The sequence below is a fragment of the Sardina pilchardus genome, chromosome 20, assembly GCF_963854185.1.
Source record: "Sardina pilchardus chromosome 20, fSarPil1.1, whole genome shotgun sequence".
NCBI lineage: Eukaryota > Metazoa > Chordata > Actinopteri > Clupeiformes > Clupeidae > Sardina > Sardina pilchardus.
Window position 1 is genome coordinate 24,935,032 of NC_085013.1, and position 18,367 is coordinate 24,953,398.

Here is an 18,367-nt window from a genome sequence, read left to right on the forward strand (position 1 = left end):
ACAGATGCAGGAGCACAGGAGGAAGCACTAAAGCTATGACCTCAGATACTGTTACCCAGTGACACAATTACATTACATTATACCCCTGTCATCACAGTTTGAAATTTCTCATCAATTCTGCAGTCTGATTAACAACAACAAAAAAATTCAGATCATATCGAATTGCAAGATATTGCACATGTACCATATATTGCAGTTTGCCTCAGTGAGCCTTGCTGAACTATGAAACCTATTTAAAGCAACACTAAAGAGTTTTTTGTACCTTAAAATAATGTTTCCAAAATCATTTCAGTGGTTCATCAACTTGTAACAGGGTGAACAGCACTTCTGTATTCGCTTCGCCGCCCTCTGTTGCATGTAACCACACTATGTAAGTTTATCAGATTGGGTAGAGGATCTGTAGTTCGATGGAATGAGACATAAAAAAACCCCTACAAATTTGACTGGCTTCCATGTCGCGATACATCATACTTTCATAAAATCATGCAACTTACTCTACCTTGTCTGTGGACATTGTTATTTGCTAGATAAACAAAAGTGAACAAAAGGAAAAGTGCTTTAGTGTTGCTTTAACTTCATCTGCATTGTGTGGGTTTTTGAAAGGTGTGTTTTGTCGTTAACGTGTTCTATGTCCTGTCCTCGTTGGTGCATCTCACCATCTCCTTTCTGTTTCTCCTGCAGGACACACTGCCGGGGTTTAGGCATTCAGTCAGCGAGCTGGGTCATCTCGCCTTCTGAATGGACAGACCCGCTGAGACCCCCGCACATGCACACAGACCCCCCTCAGACTCTAGACACACACACACACACACACACAGAGATTCCCCATCCACCCTGGCAAACGCACACAGACCCCATCAGACTTTGGACACACACACACACACACACACAGACCCCATCAGACTCCTCTGCGCACGCACACACACACACACACACACACACACACACACACACACACACACACACACACACACACACACACACACACACACACACACACACACACACACACATCCCCATCCACTCCCCTGCTATGCACCTACACAGACACCAGACGTCCACTGGCTGAACTCAAGGGGGTGATCCGTGTGGACGAATACTGCAAGCGATCGATTTTGAAGGACTTTCTCGTTTTTCCTTTTTTGTTTTCTCTTCGGAAGCTTTTCTGACTGGAGTCTACTGGTCCCCCCGTTTTCATGTTCCCCTGGTGTAGAGGACTGATGTGGACCAAACAGCCTTACACAATGGATCTAATCCTCTTGTGAGGAAAAAAAAATGACATGAAGGATATGAATGAAATCAAACTGATTTGTATTTAACAAGTGTCCGTTCACCGCTTTTCCTTTTGAAGCACTTGTGTTTTTCTGTTTTCTTTTTTTTTTTGTCTACCTAAAAAAAAATCTGCTTTGCTTACTATTACTGTAGGTGTCTTTGCACATAAGAGTAGTGGCCATGGAAGGATTAAAAGCCAGATTAAAAAAAAAAAAATCTAAAGCATACAAAACACATGTTACCAGACTTGATCCCTTGTCTATGCATGAGAAAACGGACTAGAATCAGACAGGGCAAGCGAGGTCTGGCTACACGGTCACTGCATCTCTGCTGAACTGCTGCGGTTGGGGTGCCCCGAGGCTGTTGGATGATCCCTGACCAAACTAACGAGGGATCACCTCATCAGCTCACACACACACACACAAGAGTCCCGTAACACAGTGCTTTCCTAATTCCCCCCTGCCCTGAAGGACGGCGGCTCCTGAGCTAAAGCTACGCTACGCTAGTGGTGCTGGGGATCGAGAGGGTGTGCTGATCTGCTGTGGCCGGCCAAGGCTGCTAAGCTCAGCTAGGCTAGCGTAAATGGGAAGTGACACGTCAACGTCATTAAGTTCATCACTGTGCTTGGACTAGGATGCTCACAGGAAACCAAGTGTGACAGCCATAACTGAAGACCCAACCAGATCAGACACACATACTCACACACGCACATACACACTTTCACTTTCTTTCTTTCTCTCACACTCTCTCTGCTCTCTCGCTCTCTTTCTCTCTCTCTCTCTCACACACACACACTCACTCACACAACCTCTGCCATGGTGCTAAACATTTTCAACAAATCAACAATGACCTCCTGATTAGTGCTACATCTACTAGGTGTTGTCCCTCAGTCACATCCTCCCCTCTTCCTCCTTGTAGGAGCCAAATTACGTTTTGTGTTGATTTATGTTTCTTTCTCGTGAATAGTAGTGTGTGAGTGTATGTGTGAATGAGTGAGTGATTGTATATGGCCATAGGTTGCCTGTCTACCCCCATCTAGTGGACTTGAAGGTCAAGGTCAGTGGAGGCTGAAGGAGGAGCCCAAGGGGAAAAGCCTCAAGAGCAGGAAGCCACAGCATCTGGGCGTGGCTGAGAGGGCAAACAGTCTTTTGACCGTGCTGCGTGCTACGTGAAGGACCGTGACCGTGTGCTGTGACAAGCCAAGCCATTTGATCGGAAAGACTGCTTTAGTTTAATTGTTTTTCTTTATTTTTACTCAAGTTTTGTAACATCAACATCAACAATAAATGGTCATTGGACCAACTGGATCAAACTTCACTATTCATCTCTACACCAGCACGCGTCCAGACATATCCAAATCAGTCACAAGTAACAGCGAATTCAGGGAGTAAAAGGACGACCGGAAAAGCTGCTACATTTAGTCAAAAGACTCCTCGGAATGGACATACTTGGACCAAAGGAATCTTGGATACTCGGAACAAAGGACCAGACCAGACCAAGAAGTTCAAGTGCCATCTTGGATTGCAACGAAGGCCGAAGTCAATCCTTGACAATCCGAAGGAATCGGTACGTTTAGCAAAGAACTTTTTGAGCAATCTTGCTCTGTTTATTTATAAGAATTCATTTTGATGAATATTTAGTTATATTTTTGAAAGAAAAGGGACTTTTTGAGTTTACCCATGGAACCAGGAGCTTCAATCAGTATGGAGGACATTAACATTGATGTTGCACCTGTTGAAGGAGAAAAGCAAGATGAATTGATTGAATTAGAAAAGAGGAAGAAAGAAGCAAAAAATGCGAGAAAGAACAAGTGTGCTGCATTGACTCGCAAACTGAACCAAATAACTGAGCTTATGACTGACACAGCCAATCTGCATAAAGTAAAGGAGAACGTTCAGAAATACAATGAAATGTTTGAAGAGTTTAATTACTTGCACAAACAATACCAACAGTTTTTATCACAAGATGAGTGTACTGCAGATACAGAGAAGTGGTATGAGCCCAAGTTGATTACCATCAATGAGTTTAAGATTAAGGCTGAGCAATGGATACAGTCATGTCCTGTTCAACCACTACCAGTAAGAGATGAAGTTGGTCCTAAAGACAGCATCTCTCAAGTTAGTCAGGGTTCACGTAAAAGTAAAGGTTCACATACAAGCTCATCATCAGCTCGTCTGGTAGCACATGCTGAGAAGGCAGCGCTATTAGCTAAGGCAGCTGCTTTAAAAGAAAAACATGCATTAGAAGAAAAAGAAGAGCTCTTAGCTAAAGAAAGAGAAGAAATAAGAAGACAAAAGGAGACTCTGAGCTTCGCAGCTGAGTTGTCAGCAGCAAATGCAAAGCTCGCAGTGTTGGATAGTGCAGAAGAACAAGCCTATTCCACTCCAGCGGATGGCATGAAGGCATACTTTCAGGAGAGGAACTTGGAACTTGCCAACATGGAAACTCTGCTTAATGGGGCTCCAACAACCAATGCTCACGAACATAGAAGTGTGCGTCCAAGAGAAGGGGTACAGCATCTGCAGCATCTGCCATTGTATCGACCACCATACCCAGAAGATCGTTCCCATGGTGACCGGGGAGGACACTGGTTATTCCAGGAGACCCAGGGTGTTATAGGGGTAGCACAAGGGCAGGCACAATCTCTGCAGGCAGACAGTATAGCTCAAGAGGGTGCTAGAGTCACTGACAAGTCCCATGATCAATCTGACAGAGCAGAACTCAGCACAGAATATAGACCGCTGGAAGATGTTCTTCTTCAATCACATGCAGAAAGAGCAGGCCCTACATTGTCAGAACAAGAACTTGAACATCGTAGACCATTAGAGGAAGGGGCAGCTTCCAATAGGCTAATTTCTGTCTTAAACAGACAAAATGAAATTACATACATGCTTCTCAGACAGCAGCAATTGTCACTATTGCCACCTAAAAGTGTCACTGTATTTGATGGGGACATTTTACAGTTTCAGTCATTTATGATGTCTTTTGAACATAACATTGAGTCAAAAACCGACAGTGGACAGGATAGGTTTTTCTACCTGGAGCAATTTACTAGAGGACCAGCTAGAGACCTAGTAAGAAGTTGCCAGCATATGGGTGGAGACCAGGGTTATCTCAGGGCAAAGCGCTTGTTGCTTGAACATTTTGGCAATGAGTATAAAATTTCCACCGCCTATATTGAAAAGGTTCTCAATTGGCCAAATATAAAACCTGAAGATCCCAAAGCCTTGAATGAGTATTCCCTGTACCTCAAAGGATGCTGCAATGCCATGGCGAAGATGAACTACATGGATGAATTAAACGTAGCCTCTACCTTGAAAGCCATCGTTATGAAATTGCCCTACAAGCTGAGGGATAGATGGCGGACTAAAGCTCAAGCGAAACTGGAGGACAACACCAGCAGGATTACATTTACAGACCTTGTACAGTTCATTGAGCAACAAGCCAAGATATGCTCCAACCCGATATTTGGAGATTTACAAGAACCAGTTGCAAGCAGGAATAAAAGGCCCAATGTAAGTAAGACCCTTTTTAGGCCAAAGTCTACCTATGCAACTAATGTAACAACACTGAGCACTCCAGCTGCTCCAAGCAGGAATAGTGATGTGAAAACGCCATGCCTCTACTGTGAGGGTGCTCATTGTCTGGAGAACTGCAATCACTTTAAGAAGAAAACACACAGGGAAAAACTAAACCTTTTAAAGGAAAAAGGACTGTGCTTTGGTTGTTTGTGTAAAGGGCACATGAGCAAAGACTGCAAAGATCGTCTTATATGTAACATCTGCAATCACACACATCCCAATGTGCTGCACATCAACTTTGGGGCTAAAGGTCATGCCTCAGGGTCACCAGAGCAGCCACAGAAACAGATCAGCAAGGTGTCATCAAACGCTTGTGGACATACAGGGGCCGGATACAGTAAATGCGCACTGTCAATTCTTCCTGTGCAAGTAAAGTCTGTCAAAGGCAACAAAATCTATCAAACTTATGCTCTTCTTGATCCTGGCAGTTCGGCAACATTCTGCACGGAGAGGCTGGCGCAGAAGTTGTGTCTAGAGGGGAAACAAACAACCGTACTGCTGAGAACAATGGCACACGAGAAACCCATAAAAAGTGTCTTAATATCAGGTTTAGAAGTCAGTGGACTTAATGGCAAGACGTTCATTCCTTTACCTGATGTCTACACACAGGAATCTATGCCTGTAACAAAGGAGAACATCCCAACACAAGAGGATTTAAAGCAATGGCCTTACCTCAGTGAAGTCCAGTTACCTCACATAGACTGTGACATTGACCTGCTCATAGGTATGAATGCAGCAAATGTTATGGAACCATGGCAGGTAATCAACTCACAAGAAGATGGACCTTATGCTGTAAGAACATTGTTGGGTTGGGTAATCAACGGTCCATTGGGAGGTAGCAGCAAAGGTGTGGAAATGGCCACAGTGACTGCAAACAGGATCTCCTTGGTCGACCTGCAAGAACTCCTGGTGAGTCAATATAACACCGACTTCAATGAGAGAGCTTATGAAGAAAAAGGTGAAATGTCAGTGAATGACAAGAAATTCTTGAACATTGTCGATGAATCTGTAAAGATGAAAGAGGGTCATTACTGTATTAACTTACCTTTCAAAGCAGAAAACATCACAATGCCCAACAACCGCGTTGTTGCAGAACAGCGCCTGTGTAACCTGAAAAGAAAGTTCCAAAGGGATCCGAACTATCAGAGGGAGTATACGGAGTTCCTCAGTGATGTCATTCACAAAGGCTATGCTGAAAAGGTTCCCCCTGCACAACTGAATCGATCTGATGGGAAAGTTTGGTATATCCCCCATCATGGGGTATATCACCCAAAAAAGAAGACCATTAGAGTAGTGTTTGATTGTGGTGCGACCTTTCAAGGGACATCCCTCAACTCTGAACTACTCCAAGGCCCAAACTTGACGAACACACTGATTGGAGTACTGACACGTTTCCGAGAACAACCAGTAGCACTGATGGCGGACATACAGGCCATGTTCCACCAAGTCAAGGTGACTGAAAATGACACAGACTTTCTGCGCTTCTTATGGTGGCCACAAGGAAAGGTGGATGATGCTCCAGTGGAATATCGCATGACGGTGCATTTGTTTGGTGCAGTCTCTTCACCAAGCATAGCCAACTTTGCTCTCAGAAAGACTGCACAGGACAATGCAGGCAACTTTCCTCCTGAGGTAATAAACACAATCATGGAACACTTTTATGTAGATGATTGTTTGAAAACACTAGCCACTGAACTAGAAGCAATGGAGCTAATTTCAAACATCACTGAAGTCTGTCATAGAGGAGGCTTCCATTTGTCAAAGTGGATAAGCAATAGTAGAGCTGTCCTTGGTGCTGTTCCACAAGAAGACAGAGCTAAGGAAATAAAGGACTTGGACTTGACCAAAGATCAACTGCCCATGGAACGAGCCTTAGGACTTCAATGGTGTGTCCAACGTGACTCTTTCAAGTTCAACATCACCATAAGTGAGCGTGCACTTACCAGAAGGGGCATCCTATCGATGGTAAGCTCTGTATATGATCCTTTAGGCTTTCTGTCTCCACTTACTTTGCCAGCTAAACTGTTGTTGCAGGAATTGTGCCGACAGGACCTTGGATGGGACATGACCATTCCCAACACAATTTCTGACCAGTGGACCAAATGGATCGGGAGTCTCTCACAACTCACAGACTTTGAAGTTCCACGCTGCTTCAAGCCAAATGGTTTTGGTGAGTCGGTGCATAACCAAATCCACCACTTCTCTGATGCCAGCGAGCTAGGCTATGGTACAGTCAGCTATCTCAGAATGACAAATGCAGAAGGGAAGATCAATGTAGCATTCTTGATGAGCAAGTCAAGAGTAGCTCCATTAAAGCGACAGACCATCCCAAGGCTGGAGTTAGCAGCTGCAGCTTTATCAGTTAAAATGGATAAGATGTTAAAAGAAGAATTGCTGCCACCTACAGATAGGTCAGTGTTTTGGACTGACAGCACATCTGTCTTAAAGTACATCTCAAATGACCACACACGTTTTCATACCTATGTGGCAAATAGGACATCTAGGATTAGGGAGGCTACACAAGTGTTTCAGTGGAGACATATTGACACCAAGAGAAACCCTGCTGATGACTGCTCTAGAGGTGTGAGCGCAGAGAGGTTCATGAAGAACCCAAGATGGATCTCTGGACCAGAGTTCCTTTGGTCATCAGAAAAGGACTGGCCGAACGAATCTATGGACAATGGTGAACTGTATGAAGATGATCCAGAGGTGAGGAAATCTGCAACAGTGAATGCAATCATGCAGACATGTGAGGAAAGGCCCACAGACAAATTGCTCAATCACTTTTCAGACTGGCTGAAGTTGAGGGTAGCTGTTGCATGGATTCTCAAAGTTAAAGAATCATTAAAACACCTTGTGCAGAAAAGAAATGACACAAAGAAAGTTTGTAAGATGACTCAAAGGGTAACCAGAATGACTAAAGGGTGTGTCACAGATAACATAAAAGAATCAATAACAGTTGATGATCTAACTATGGCAGAAAAAGCTATTCTCTCTTATGTACAGAGGCAAAGTTTCACACAGGAGATCAACATGTTGCAAGAGGGTGCGTCCAACGTCAAAAAGGGCAGTAGGATATATAGACTGGATCCAGTGCTGGACAATGGAATCCTCAGAGTGGGTGGTCGCCTCAGAAGAACAGCAATGCCTGAGGAAAGAAAACACCCTGCCATTTTGGCGAAAGACCACCACGTATCCGCTCTGATCCTGCGCCACGTCCATATTCAAACTGGACACGGAGGAAGGAACCACATGCTATCTGAGGTACGAAAAACATACTGGATAACAAATGTTAACTCTGCTGCAAGAAAGATTCTCTCTCACTATGTGACTTGCAGAAAGCACAGAGGTAAAGCCGGCGAACAAAAGATGGCTGACCTGCCAAGTGAAAGACTGGTCCCAGACTTACCACCATTCTTCAACGTTGGCCTTGACTACTTCGGTCCTTTTGAAGTAAGAAGGGGAAGGAGCGCAGTGAAGAGATACGGCGTCATCTTTACCTGCATGACCAGCAGAGCAGTACATCTAGAGGTAGCATGTTCTTTAAGTACAGACTCATGCATCAATGCCATTAGAAGGTTTCTGTGTCGAAGAGGGCAGGCACAACACCTACGATCAGATAATGGCACAAACCTTGTAGGCTCAGAAAGAGAATTAAGAGAAGCACTCAAAACTTTAGATCAAAGGAAGATCCACCAGACTCTTATGAAGGAAGGAGTTCAGTGGAGCTTTAACCCCCCTACAGCATCTCATCATGGTGGGTTGTGGGAACGCCTCATCAGAATGGTAAGGCATGTCTTATGCTCAGTCTTGAACCAGCAAACCTTAGACGATGAAGGGCTAAACACTGTCTTTTGTGAAGTAGAGGCAATTCTTAACAGTCGACCCATTACCAAGGTATCTGGTGACCCACAAGATCTAGAGGCCCTAACACCGAATCATATTCTGTTGCTCAGAACTAACCCACTTCTGCCCCCTGGAGTCTTTTCAAGGTCGGACCTGTACCACAGAAGACGCTGGAGACAGGTCCAGTATATAGCAGAGCTGTTCTGGAAGAGGTGGCTTCTGGAATACCTCCCTCTTCTACAAGAACGACAAAGATGGTCAAGAACAAGAAGGAACTTCATCCCAGGGGATATCGTCTTGCTTGCAGACAACACCGCTCCTCGCAGTTCGTGGCTACTGGGAAGGATTGTTGAGGCCAAACCTGATGCCAGAGGTCATGTCCGCATTGTAAAACTGAAAACAAAGACAAGTGTACTGGAGAGGCCAGTGTCCAAAATCTGCTTGCTGTTAGAGGGTGAAGAAGATTCTGTAAAGAAGTCCTGAGCATTCAAGAACATTGAAGATAAGTTGACTAATTCAATTGAGTTTCATTTTGAATTTTACTATAGGATGTAAATCATTTTGGAAAAGTTAAGTTACAACCACAAATGGCTCCTTTATTATTTAAAAAAAGTAATTGTTTTTGCCTCTACAAACACAATTAGGGGCCGGTATGTAGGAGCCAAATTACGTTTTGTGTTGATTTATGTTTCTTTCTCGTGAATAGTAGTGTGTGAGTGTATGTGTGAATGAGTGAGTGATTGTATATGGCCATAGGTTGCCTGTCTACCCCCATCTAGTGGACTTGAAGGTCAAGGTCAGTGGAGGCTGAAGGAGGAGCCCAAGGGGAAAAGCCTCAAGAGCAGGAAGCCACAGCATCTGGGCGTGGCTGAGAGGGCAAACAGTCTTTTGACCGTGCTGCGTGCTACGTGAAGGACCGTGACCGTGTGCTGTGACAAGCCAAGCCATTTGATCGGAAAGACTGCTTTAGTTTAATTGTTTTTCTTTATTTTTACTCAAGTTTTGTAACATCAACATCAACAATAAATGGTCATTGGACCAACTGGATCAAACTTCACTATTCATCTCTACACCAGCACGCGTCCAGACATATCCAAATCAGTCACAAGTAACAGCGAATTCAGGGAGTAAAAGGACGACCGGAAAAGCTGCTACACTCCTCCTCCTCCTCTCACTGTTTCTCTTCTATCTTACTGGGGCCATAGTTCAAACTCTCCCTTTAAAATGTGAAACGGGTTTAGACTCATAACCTACATTAGCTTTTGCTTTAGTTGACCTAGAAGTTGTTGTGAGGTTGTTTGTGTCCCTGGGTCACGGAGTGGAGTGGACGGACATTTGACCCGGATGCCTAGGCCTACTTCGGATCTTTTCTCCTGGGCCTGTGGTCTTGTCTCGGTCGAAAGCACCCCCGCTGTGGACATGAACACCAAGCTCAGGCATCTAATGTAAACTACTGTTGATTGCCCCCTCTGGACTCATCTGTGGGGAGGGGGGGGACAGGAACAGGGACAGAACTGGCTACCCCCCTCTTCCTCTGCTTACTCCCCTGCCCCCACCCCCCTTCTACCACCACCTCCAAATCTGGTTACTACCTGCCTCCCTGTCGCATGATTGTGACCCCCCCCCCCCCCCATCCCCCTCCAGTGATGTGTATGGACCATTGCCATAAACACAGCAATAAGCTGAAATGCAAAAGCTTTTTTGTTCCACTGATGAAAGGCGATGGGATTCTAAGCCAGTCACCACATATAGATTGGACAACAGTGTCTTCTTCAGCCTACTCTTTCAAAGAAATAAATGAAATAAACACATACTGTCAGCTCATCGTTGGACAATGTTACTCTGTGTTGACGTGTATGAGTGCAGTAAAATCGGAGATGGTCCCTCCTCATCCATTTTGAGACAATTGAATCACTGTCACGCATGCTTCCCTGTTCCTCTTTGTCGCCTCCTCTCCTCGGTACATGCGCAGTTTATTTTGGCTATAACTGTCGTTATATAGGCCTACCCATTCTTGCAGAAAAGCATCGGATTAAAAGGTTGAGAATATTTTTCCTCTTTCTCTCAAATTCAAATTCTCTCTCTCTCTCTTTCACACACTCACACACACACACACACACACACACAAACACATACTGTTTTCCCTCAGGGACTCGGTTCCTAACAGTGAATAATTGTCCTGAAACGGGAGAAATGTACGTTCTTCCTTCACCCCACTGTCTTCTCGTTCCAGTCACCATGGGAACTAACTAACTAACGGGTGTAGAGTAGCATTGAAAAAAAGCCCAGAAATGTCAGACACCCCGTTATTTTAGCTGCTAGCAGTGGGCGCGCAGCGCAGAGAACAGTGCTATTTGGTCTACCGGTGACATCCCGCATCTATTGGATCATGGGCACTTCGTAACGTAGCCTACTGTTCTTCTGGAAAGTCTAATCATCATTATCATCATGATCTTCGATATATTTGGATGGACTAAACGGTGTAATCATATGAATATATTGGCAAGCCAAGCCTCTATACCTCATAATGGTGACATGGACAGCAATAAACCTGTGTGTTTTGTGTAATCCTGGACAGTTTCAGGAACAGGTACCAGGTGAATTTTACGCTAACTGGTCGTTTTGTCTTCAGCTGTAAATATTGTAATGCAGATGGAACGAATGAAGTCTTTGTTAGTGAAGTTATTTTTATTGTAATGACATTAAAATAATAAGACTATCAACTATCTCTGTTGGGATGTCTGGTTGACTTCATAGCAATCTTTTGACCAGCCTAATTGGGGGGAAAAGGTGACTATAACATTTTTCTGAATAGCACAAAAGCTTATTTAATACTAGGCCTACACACTACATTGACAAGTTTTCATTTGCGAGCCGGTAGATGTTCTCAGACTCATGATGCTGAAAAGCGCCTAGGCTGATTATGGAAACATTCTTAGAATCGGTAGTTATACTTCTGATTGTACTCTACATTAATATTCGCTTTGTTGCAAGACAGCACTGGGCTACATGAATTCAGGCAATATTGTCATTGGCCACATTTACATTTGAAATGATACGGGCCATCAATCAAACCATAATCTTGATTAAATACGCGAAATGTCGCCATTACGCACATCTCTTACTCCTACTTTGATCCAAATGTTAATTATGGTGAATTAACGTATTATGGTATTAAATCATGCTTGGAAATGTTAATTAAGGGGCTGAACACAGATACATCATTGGACTGATTGATGGAGTGACTGATTGACTGACTGAATGGGCCAGTAGCAGGCCATCCATTGTGAAATTAATCAGCCATGTTTTAGCTGCGATTATGTAAATAGGAGGACGATGAAAGCTTCGTAATTTCTCGGTTTTGTAGTCAGATACGAGAGATTCAGAAGAGGAAACTATAGCTGAATAATTCAAAACAATCTATGAAGACCAGCAGACGTTCTCTACGTTACACTCGAGAGTCCTCTGTCATTGAAGTGAATCCTGTGTTGAAGTGCTGAGCTACCCCCCGCTGGTAAACCAAACGAGGTTACAGTGGCAAAAATGAACCTTAAAGCTTTTACCGCAATAATCCCTGTCTGAACCCAGATTCATTTTCGGTAAGTGATAGCCAACATTGACTCTTACAATTAACCTGCAGCTTTGTTGATTTAAAAGACCCAGATGGTGGCAGTTTTGATGAGGTGAGAAGCTTGACTTGTGAGGCAATCTTTGTTATGCAACTCATCCAGTCTGAGTGGGGTTTGTCTTGCAAAAGTGGAGCTTAGGAGGGGAGGGCTCAGTCTCCCCCCTGTTGGGTTTTTGGGTGGTGACACCCCAGGTTTCCCTCCATTTTAAAAACACTGAATCATCACTTCCTCTGTAAGCCTCTTTTGTGATCAAACTCCACTGCAAAACTAATTACATTTAAGAAACAACTCAATCCAGGGTCTAGCCAATAACCCAAACAGAAATAAAACAGCAAAGATAATATTGATGAAAATCATTTAAAAATGCGTTCCAAATACATTCAGCATACAATACTGTCAGGTTTCAGAATGTCACAGTTACAGTTGTCCAAGTCAATCATGAGAGGTATCTGGCATCCTTACAATGCAGTTGTGACTCAATCAGAAACTGAGGCAGACTGCACCAACTTGGTGGCTTCCACAGGAAGCATAAAGACCAACTGACGGAGGTCACTGGTGGGGGAATATTGCACTGAACCAAGGCCACAGAATGGCAACATGGAGTCATAGCATATGATGGGAAAACAGAAAAAGAAACAGACACACATCACACACACACACACACACACACACACACACACACACACACACAGTCTTTAAATTGAGGCATTAACTCCTCTGTCTTTTGGCTTAGATGAAGCAGAAGAACTTTTTCCAGCCCCCGCTTGAGAAGGTCTTGGCGCGGCCCATAAGTCCCAGTTTCCTGGCCCGATAGGCCTTGTGCTTGATAGCGGCGAAGATGGCCGAGTCGAAGGCCTCCTTTAAGTTATCTTGGGTCAGAGCAGAACACTCCACATAGTCCTGCGCCCGTATCTGGTCTGCCAAGCCACGGGCCTGTGAGTTTTCCACGGGCTTAAACCGGCCCTGGTTCAGGTCGATGAGAACGTTGACGTCGTATCGCAGGTCAGCCTGAGTGCCAACCAGGATTATGGGTAGTGTAGGATTGTGGGCGCGCAGCTGGGGGATCCACTTGGTGGTGACGTTGTGGAAGGACGTTGGGTTGACCACACTGAAGCACAGGAGGAACACGTCTGTGTGGTCGTAACACAGGGAGCGGAACTCGTCATACTCCTCCTGCAAGAAGAAATATGGGGTTAACATCTCATACATCTTCTGTTGATTTCATTTGTCTAACCCAGCTAGTCCTCATTTGCATGGAGGAGGGGGGAGGGTAGGGGAGGTATAGAACGTTTTTTAGTATTAAGATAGGTGATATGTCACAGTTTGAAAGACTAAGAATGTTATTCAATATTATAGAAGAATATGGAAACAAGACAACAGCCTACCTGTCCTGCCGTGTCCATCAGTTGAATTTGGACAGGTATCCCATCCACTGTAACCGACCCTGAAAGATCAAGTTACAGTTAATTTTTACAAATCATGATCACAACACCAGATCACACACCACGTGTGTATTTCAAGTCGTTTTTTAGTCATAAACCTTGGTGAAGTTATAATATTGAAATGGTAAACTCCTACTAGAATAACCTTATGACTTTAGTTTTCAAACAAAACAATAGCAAAAAGCTCTTCTTTCCGGGGCTTCAGCACGGTCTTTCCAGTTAGTTCAGTGCAGTCTCTACCAGCCAACCTGAAATAAACCCCATGTCTGTGCAACTTTAGATAACTTACCAGTAAAAACATCGAACGCTGTCTGATTGTATTCATCGGGATAACCGTTGGCAATGTAGCTGATGATCATGCTGGTCTTCCCTACGGCTCCATCGCCAACCAACATACAGCTGATGGTCGGGTCAGACCCGGTCTTTGCCTCTGCAACCCTGCGGCCCACCTCAGGTAACATTCCGACAGGTAGGCTAATCCACACGGTTAGCGTCCGGGAACTGAGCTCTTCCGTTCCAGGTAGAGGTTTCTGAGGGTTACTGGATGCGTACAGTATCCAGACAAGAGTGCAGTAGACGACCACTCTCCCCCAGACCCCCAAATGTGTATCCAATCGCCGCGGCCTGTGGTTTGATTTAAAAGTGCCGCCCAATCGCCTCAGTTCTCGCTGCGTCACTGATGGCTTTGATGTAAAGTGGTTACAATTGCCGAGGTCACACCCCTCGGCGAAGTCAGCACGTGGGAGGCAAATTTAAAAAGGGTTTAACGGTGTCTACGTTACAGAGTCCAATGAACTAATGAAACAAAAATAATGTTAAATGTAGCCTAGGCTACAGCACAATGTCAAGAAACCCCACAGTCAAGACGGTGTGGCTGAAGTCGATACTGGTTTTACCAGAATGGTGTCAGTAAACTTTAAAAGCTGGATTTTCTCGTTTTTCGTCTAGCTATGTTTTGTTTAAAAGCTTGTGATTGGTTAGGCCTACTTTATCGTTACTGAAAGGGCATGGGTTCGCTGACGTGGTTGGTCTGCACTGCAGAAAATAAAGTAGCCTTTATATCTGTGGGGTTGTGTTTTTATTGATTTCAGAGTCCTCGTTGTGTTGTTTACTATCAATAGAAGGTCTTGTCAACTTGAGGATAGAAAGTAGGTCTATTGTCTACTTTTATTTATTTGTAGTAGATACCAATACTTTATTTGGTTGTCTTGATTAATTTACAAGCCTGTCATTCTGTTCTTTTCTTAATTTACATTAGTTTAAAATGAGCCCAACGCACACAAGGAATTTCCTTATCTCGTGTTGCGTCTTTCCTCTAATCCCACGTTCCCACCATACAGAACAACAGCGATTGTTTTGTGAGACCGTTTCATGCTGCGCTCAACTCCTTCTTGGCCTTCCAGAGGACCCCCTTGGGTGACTCACAGGCCTTAATACCATTTTCTCTCCTCTCGGACTATCTGAACCCTCCAGTTGTTTTTTAGCGTAATGGGTCACATCCGTTTTTGGTGAGTACTCCCCAGAGCATGAAGGTGTACTTAGTCTGAAAAATATATCACACCTCTGCATATGTATTCTGTCTGTGTTGTAGTTCAGTGTGTCTACCTGTAGAGGGCTCTGTAACCACAGACAGGAGGACTTGCATTTTAATGTGCTTTTGCAACGCGCTCTGCTGGCCTAACGGCACTACCAACCCATTGTGCTGCGTAAATGCAGCCCTCCAGAGCGGACACGGCCTCTCTGTCAACAGCCGCCCAGTGCTCCGCTCAGCTGCCAGGTGGTGAACTGGACACAGCGCCAAATGCTCCTGGAGCTGCTGTGTGTTCGTGGGATTTCCTCCGTTGACGCTGGCCACTGTCACCTTTCTGTGAAGTCCATGTTATATGGCATACGAGACGGTAATTGTTTTACGATGGCGATCCCTGGTGAGCGGGTTAATCTGAGTGTCTTTGTAATGCTAATTAGTGAGTTGATGTCTGTTTGAGGTAACACCATTGTATGTTTACAGTTTGTCACTGTTTAGCTAATTTCTTGAGATTGACAAGATAATATCTCACACGATATATTCATGAAGGACCAGTGGGTTTATCAGATAAGATGTCTTGACGTAGGCCTGTGCCCTCTGCCATAGAAGTTCAGAATAAAGTTGGAGGGCCAGTAAGGATTTGTCATATGCTTCTCAGGTCAGTGGAAATATATTTCTGGGTGAAAAATGTAAAATTAGACGACGTTTCTTATCTTTCGGACCCTGCAGGAAGTTCTGGGGGCATTGTGTGTGGAGGTTTGTGTTTCCTGTGTGCCGACTGACGGCGTTCCTCTCGCTCCAGCTCCCACCTGCAAAGTGAGTGATTAATCGTGAATTTATTCCCGGACGCCACGGGAACGAACATCTGGGCCGGTGTGGCATCGGTCGCCCGTATCACTATCGCCACTTTTCACTCTTTGCCATGACACCCGCGTTTCACCAGCGCTCCCGCTTCCAAAACTCAAGGTAACATCTGTGTGCAGGAAACAGCTGAGGTCCATTGTGGGAACTGGGAACCATTGCACAGCGTCTCCCCATGTTTCCCTCGAGTTTTAAATGTGTCAGTTTATCATCAAAGAAAAAGAGAGTGTGTGGCCTCTGTATGCAGTCCAAGTGCACTACCTCGGTTGCAGTATGTGTAATAAATTTAATAGGCGACTCAGCGTGACTGCTATTTGTTTACGACCATTCTCAGAGGTCGGTGCGAATTGTTGCACCATCATTTCCTAACCTCTCCATCGGATGGCAGTAGCTCCCTGTTGATGTTGTAAGGGTGTTTTGAAAGCCCACGGCCTAGACCTGATGAGCACGCCATTGCCAAGTAACGGCTGTGCCCGGCTATTGTGTCTGTGTGTGTATTTTATTGCCGTTAATGATTGCGCCCTTTCTCGCTAGAAGAGTAGATAGGCGGTGTCAGGTAGCCCAGACATGAAGTCAAAGCCCTGCATGTTTTCCGTGGTGTAATCTCTGCAGTAATGGCGGCCTAATGGATTTCCTCCGTCGGCCCCTTTTACCCCGCACGATCCAGGCGCCTCGGCCCTTAAACATGCGCGTTTGATCAGCTTTGGGTGCCGGGTTTGGCTCAACTAACCATATCTGTCATCGTGCTACAGTACTCTACTTCACAACCTTAAAACAAAACCTCAGCACAATAGAAAATCTGCTAACAAGGTATTAAAAGATTATGTTGCCCTAAGCTGGAGATAAAAACTGCTTGAGTAGAATCAAATCACAGGCGCATAAAAGTGACCTAAAGAGTTGTGTACCACAGCATCCAAATTATCCCCGCCTCCCCTACACACACACACACCCACACACACGCATATACCCACACAGTTACTCATGCACGCACACACACTCACTCACACACACAGTCACACTAAAGGTCTTACATTCGAGCATATCTGGTGAAACATTACCACAAAGTGTGCAGTGCTTCCTTTTGAAACATTCTGGAAAGTTTTTTTGCCGAGGTTATGTTATAACAGGATTTTGGTGGTGCATCCTGAACAAATGAGATAGGTTACAGTTTCCTGAGCGACCTCCCGTGGCGTGGCTGTGGATGATGACCTGCTTGTGGCCGTGTTCACCCAGGGGGGGCCATGGGATTGGACACTCCAGGGTAAATCCTCTTCTGCTCTTTCTGTTCTGTTGTTGTGCGGGAGAGACACTGCTGAAGCGGATGCTGCCTGGACACTCATAAAAGCCTCCCTGCTGGATCCCCAGGCAACCCCCCCCCCCCACACACACACACACTCACACACACACACACACACACAAACACACACACACACACACACACACACCTAAAAACATTGTGTTTCAGTTCCCTAATATGTGACAGTCATTTCAGTATTTCTCTGCTGAAAAACAAAACACAAATATCCTTCAGGTTTGACTTGGCTGGAGGAATGTCTGGCTGATTATTCCATTCATGTGATGAGCTTTAGGGTTATGCATATTCAGCTGCATTCCTAAGTTTACGGTTCCATGCACAGAGTGTGTGTGTGTGTGTGTGTGTGTGTTTGGGGGGGGGGGGGGGTTGCATTTTTTTTTTATCTCTGTGTACACTGAACCTAGATCATACACCGCCATGTAAATGGCTGTGCAAAAGGAGGTGTAACTTTAGGTATGACGGCTTCAGAATCATTTTGATGGTAAACTTCTGGCAGACTCTATTGAGGAGACACAGACACTCATGGGGTGCCTCTCATTAGGTCTTTTATACACCCTCCCTTCCTTCCTCAATCCTCGTCCTCACTGATCTAGATAAAGAATGATGTGGCGGCAGTAATGGAATAGTCTGTCCAGTGTTAGTTATAGATCCAGTGGGAACGCCCCTCGAGGATCGAGCATCGAGGACCGATGTTGAGAGGCACCCAAAAAATCCTCCATAGAAAGGCATGGTGTTAGTTCGTAACGTCTTCACATTCCCCGCCCCTTCTGTGGCCCAAAGTCGACGTGTGAATACATTGTGCCAATCATGTGGTGTGTTGTGAATACATTGTACCAATTATGTGTTGTGATCTCGCCGCTGGAGCGAGGTTGGTCTCGAGAGGACTTGCACACGTG

General features: G+C 44.8%; 2 protein-coding genes across 5 annotated transcripts in view; one reads left to right on the forward strand and one right to left on the reverse strand.

The window, feature by feature from the left end:
• LOC134068095 (zinc finger protein DPF3-like) overlaps nt 1–11,427 on the forward strand; it is a 53,551-nt gene extending 42,124 nt beyond the window's left edge. For all 4 annotated transcript variants that reach the window (XM_062523610.1, XM_062523613.1, XM_062523612.1 and 1 more), the window contains one exon: nt 682–11,427. Coding sequence is in view for 1 of the 4 variants with exons in the window: in XM_062523609.1 (XP_062379593.1) it covers nt 2,952–9,182 (6,231 nt within the window). In the remaining 3 variants the exon portion in view is untranslated. The remainder of the gene's footprint in view (nt 1–681) is intronic.
• A 1,244-nt stretch (nt 11,428–12,671) lies between these two features.
• Nucleotides 12,672–14,459, reverse strand: rhov (ras homolog family member V). The gene is made up of 3 exons (XM_062523615.1): nt 14,060–14,459; nt 13,714–13,772; nt 12,672–13,501 (listed from the first exon to the last, which is right to left on the reverse strand). The coding sequence occupies exons 1-3, from the start codon at nt 14,229–14,231 to the stop codon at nt 13,058–13,060; spliced, it is 675 nt and encodes a 224-aa protein (XP_062379599.1). The 5' UTR covers nt 14,232–14,459; the 3' UTR covers nt 12,672–13,057.
• Between the last annotated feature and the right edge of the window lie 3,908 nt (nt 14,460–18,367).